This window comes from Hipposideros armiger, unplaced genomic scaffold (assembly GCF_001890085.2).
Source record: "Hipposideros armiger isolate ML-2016 unplaced genomic scaffold, ASM189008v1 scaffold_1144, whole genome shotgun sequence".
NCBI lineage: Eukaryota > Metazoa > Chordata > Mammalia > Chiroptera > Hipposideridae > Hipposideros > Hipposideros armiger.
The window spans coordinates 164398-167911 of record NW_017732494.1 but is presented as its reverse complement, the minus strand read 5'-3'; the positions used below and the strand labels follow the sequence as shown (position 1 = coordinate 167911).

The following is a 3514-nucleotide window of genomic DNA, read 5'->3' as shown; positions in this document are numbered from 1 at the left end:
ATATAAAGCAAGTAACTAGCACACAACAAGAAATTAAATACTGGCTCCTGTAGTAGCTCACCTAAATTGCTTTCGTTATGTTTAAAGTGTGCTTATCCAAATCTCCGAATACCTCCTATTACACTAGTAACTATATCGTGTTTACTTTTTCTTCATTGGAAAGGAAGACTAGTAGCAGTAACCACGCTTCTTCAGTTTTCTAAACAACTAAAAAGAGGCTGTTTTACTCTTATGGGTACACACTCAGAAATGCACATATATGGGTATGTCATACCTTTTCAATTTGATCTGGCAGCAAGAGTTCACTGGGATCACTTAGGTTTGGTCGAAAAGACTCAGACTCCAGGTCTGCTTTCACTGGAGCCACTAGCTTTGAATTTATGTCTTCCCTTGTAGTAATCTAAAAAAGTAAACAGCAGCAGCATATTAATATAAAATTGCAACATGCTTTAAAAATATCAGCATTTTTTAGAGAAATCAAACTTTATACCTTAGAAAAGGTGACTAAAGTTTTAACTTAGTATTTTTAGAAGGCAAAAGACGCTCCATCCAATAACAATGGCATATCCAATGTAGAACAATATTTTAACTATAAGAAGACATTTTTTCTCACTCAGTACATGAAGGAGGACAGGTAATGAATGATAAGCCCATATGTCTGTGCAGAAAAAGATCATTGCATGTAAACTTTAATTTTGCTGATAAGGGGCAAAAGTGACCCAACTAGTGTGCTTTTCATGTGTGCTGTTTAAAATATGTGGGATTATTTTTTTCATGGCAAACATAAAAATTGCCAAAATAATTAAGAAAACTTCCTTGGTGCCAAAATTTTAATTTAAAGAACAGTACAATAAAAAGTCTAACTTTGCATTGTGTGTGTGTGTGTGTGTGTGTGTGTGTGTATTTGCTTCACCGAAAAAGTTACCATTATTTTAAAAAATGCCTTCAATATTTTTATGTTCTAAACACTGAATTTTTATCTAGTTGGACCAAATGACACATTTAAAAGTAATTTGTTCACAAATCTATGTTTTAAGTTAGACTAATTGGATGCATTGAAAATAATAAATACTTTTTTGCTTGATGGAAATGATCTCACTGACATTATTAAAATGATAAAAATGTTGATTAACTCAAAACAAGCTAATTCAATCTATGCTGTTGGCACTTATTTTCTCATATTAATTTTATTTTAACATATAAAACACAATTAACATTAGAAAATAAAATATATAAAACATAACTATTACTGATGAAACTTTTAAAGTGGAAAACAGAATTCTATTGGAGCAGATAACTAAAATGCAGCAATGCTCGGCGACTATGATTCCATGCAGGAATGAAATGTTGCTAAACTATTCTGTTCCTGTAACAGATTTCTTAACAAACTTAAACAGCATATATTTTCAACCAATACATGTTCTAGAACTGTATTGTTTTATGATGAGAAGCTAAACTTTATTAATTCTTTCACATCATCATGTTTTACCCTTATTTTGATGATGTGAAAGGTTAAAAAAAAATCCAAGGCAGAATGAGAAGCACTAAGAGAAAAGAAAACAATTCAGTAGTTCTAGCAAAGCCATGAAAGCATATCTTACTAAGAAGAGGAAAACACACAGTAATACACATTAACTGGAAAANATAACATATGCCACTCAAAAAAAAATCACAAGTTTTTTTTCCCTTTTGAACGGAACCTATACTTTGGGAGTTGGTGTGCAATAAGGCTAAAACAACAGAACTATAAAACAGTATACCTGACACAAATGTTGAAGAAATATGCATGTTTCAGTTTTTGTACTTATGATAAATGCCCTGCTAAGCTACAAACATGTAAGTAGTATATTTTCTTGCTTGATATATTAAATCCAGTAGAATCATCAAGTTCTCATTCTCCTTTGTCATTTTATAACTATCAGTTAATTCAATGATGAAAGCATATGCCCAAACCTGCAGATCATGTGTGCTGCAGTCAATTACAACCAGAATTCTCAAATTTCATTTTTTATTAAAATGAAAATTGAGTACTTGCAAAATTAATAAAGAGAATGTTGTCGTGTGAACTAAAACTAGAACTCAGTGGTCCATGAAGTATGCATTATGTTGGCATGTGTTTTTTTCCTTCATATGAACGACTCAGTTGAGCACATTCGAAATTCACTGGTGCCAGCCTCACAGATACAGCAGTAACTAGTCTTCATCCCCTCAGCGCCCCAATTAGACTGATGTAGTAAAACGATCAATACAGTTTTAAAAATAATAAACCAAAATAGGTTCAACAGAAGAGCACCATCCTTTTAGGAGACTGAGATGACACAGAATGCAGGTGAGGTGGTCACTATGATCAAAATGCTGCCCAAATTCTGACAAAACCCAGGCTCTTATACTGCATGGACCACCATGGTCTAAACCTAAAGAACTCTGGGACAGAAACATGATTTAAAAAATAAATTCCAAAATTATAACTGTAATGAATGGTGATAAGGACTAATTTTAAAGCACGAGTAAGATGTTACATTGTATTGCTTCTTGAACTTTCCAAACGATGCATATCCATGTCAGGTTTGGGCCATTATCCTGCTGAGACAGAGAGCATTAAATTTATTCAAAAGCCCAGATTTCAATATCTTGGATAAAGAAATCTTCCTTCTTAGAAAGTGTACGATTCCCAAACGTTTTACAAGAATGACTTCTTCCATGGTAGAGATCTCCATCAAGCCAAAGGGCAAATTCTCCCCTGCAATACATGAAATAGTTTTAACAATAATCTCTCAATACTTATGCCCTAAGTTATAAGGTAATATAATTGCAAAGGTTGCAAAATAATGATTTAAATGAGACATTTCAATATCCAGCAATTCTAAAATCATTAATTTTTCGAAACCCTTCCCTACTCTTCCACATTGGCACAAGGCAATTTTGTCTTGTTATATCACATTTTAAAATCACTTAATATACAAATCAAGGAATGAAATGAAACCTCTGTTAGCTTCATTAGCGTTAGCTTTTGAGACAGGTGCTACTCTGTTATTAATTCTTTGCCTGATATTATGGGTTTCTCTTTGCTGTATGGTTTTAATATATTTAGCATTAGTTTCTCAGAGGCATGAAAATTCCACATTGTCTAAAATAAAATGTGGGGTTAATGTTGGGGGTTCAATCTCCAGTTCACAGCTGAGGAAACTTTAGACTTGAGTTTGCTCAAGGTCCCGCATGTAATTACACTGAAGTTGGAACCTGAGTCAGGCCTATCTGACTCCAAAGCCTCCGTTCAGTCTATCACCATCGTGATTTTGATTTCTTTGGGGCTCCTGTTTGGAATTCTGGAATATAAGACCCTACAGTTCCCGTTTTCTGAGACTGTACTCTCCTTCTTCAAAGACTGTAAACTTGTCTTAATTTGTTAACAAATTTGCCAAAGGTTAGTTTACTTTGCTGGAATCATGTTATATAATCAAAATCAAGTTTGGGCAGACATCTACTGACCTTGTATATGTTATTTTCAAAGACT

At 33.4% G+C, this 3514-nt stretch overlaps 1 protein-coding gene across 1 annotated transcript in view; it reads right to left on the bottom strand.

Annotated features, from left to right (window-relative positions):
* The window catches only part of OXR1 (oxidation resistance 1), a 93581-nt gene that overhangs the window by 20033 nt on the left and 70034 nt on the right, over positions 1-3514 (bottom strand). Inside the window, exon 10 of the mRNA XM_019632448.1 lies at positions 275-400. Within this exon, the coding sequence (XP_019487993.1) occupies positions 275-400 (126 nt within the window). The remainder of the gene's footprint in view (positions 1-274; positions 401-3514) is intronic.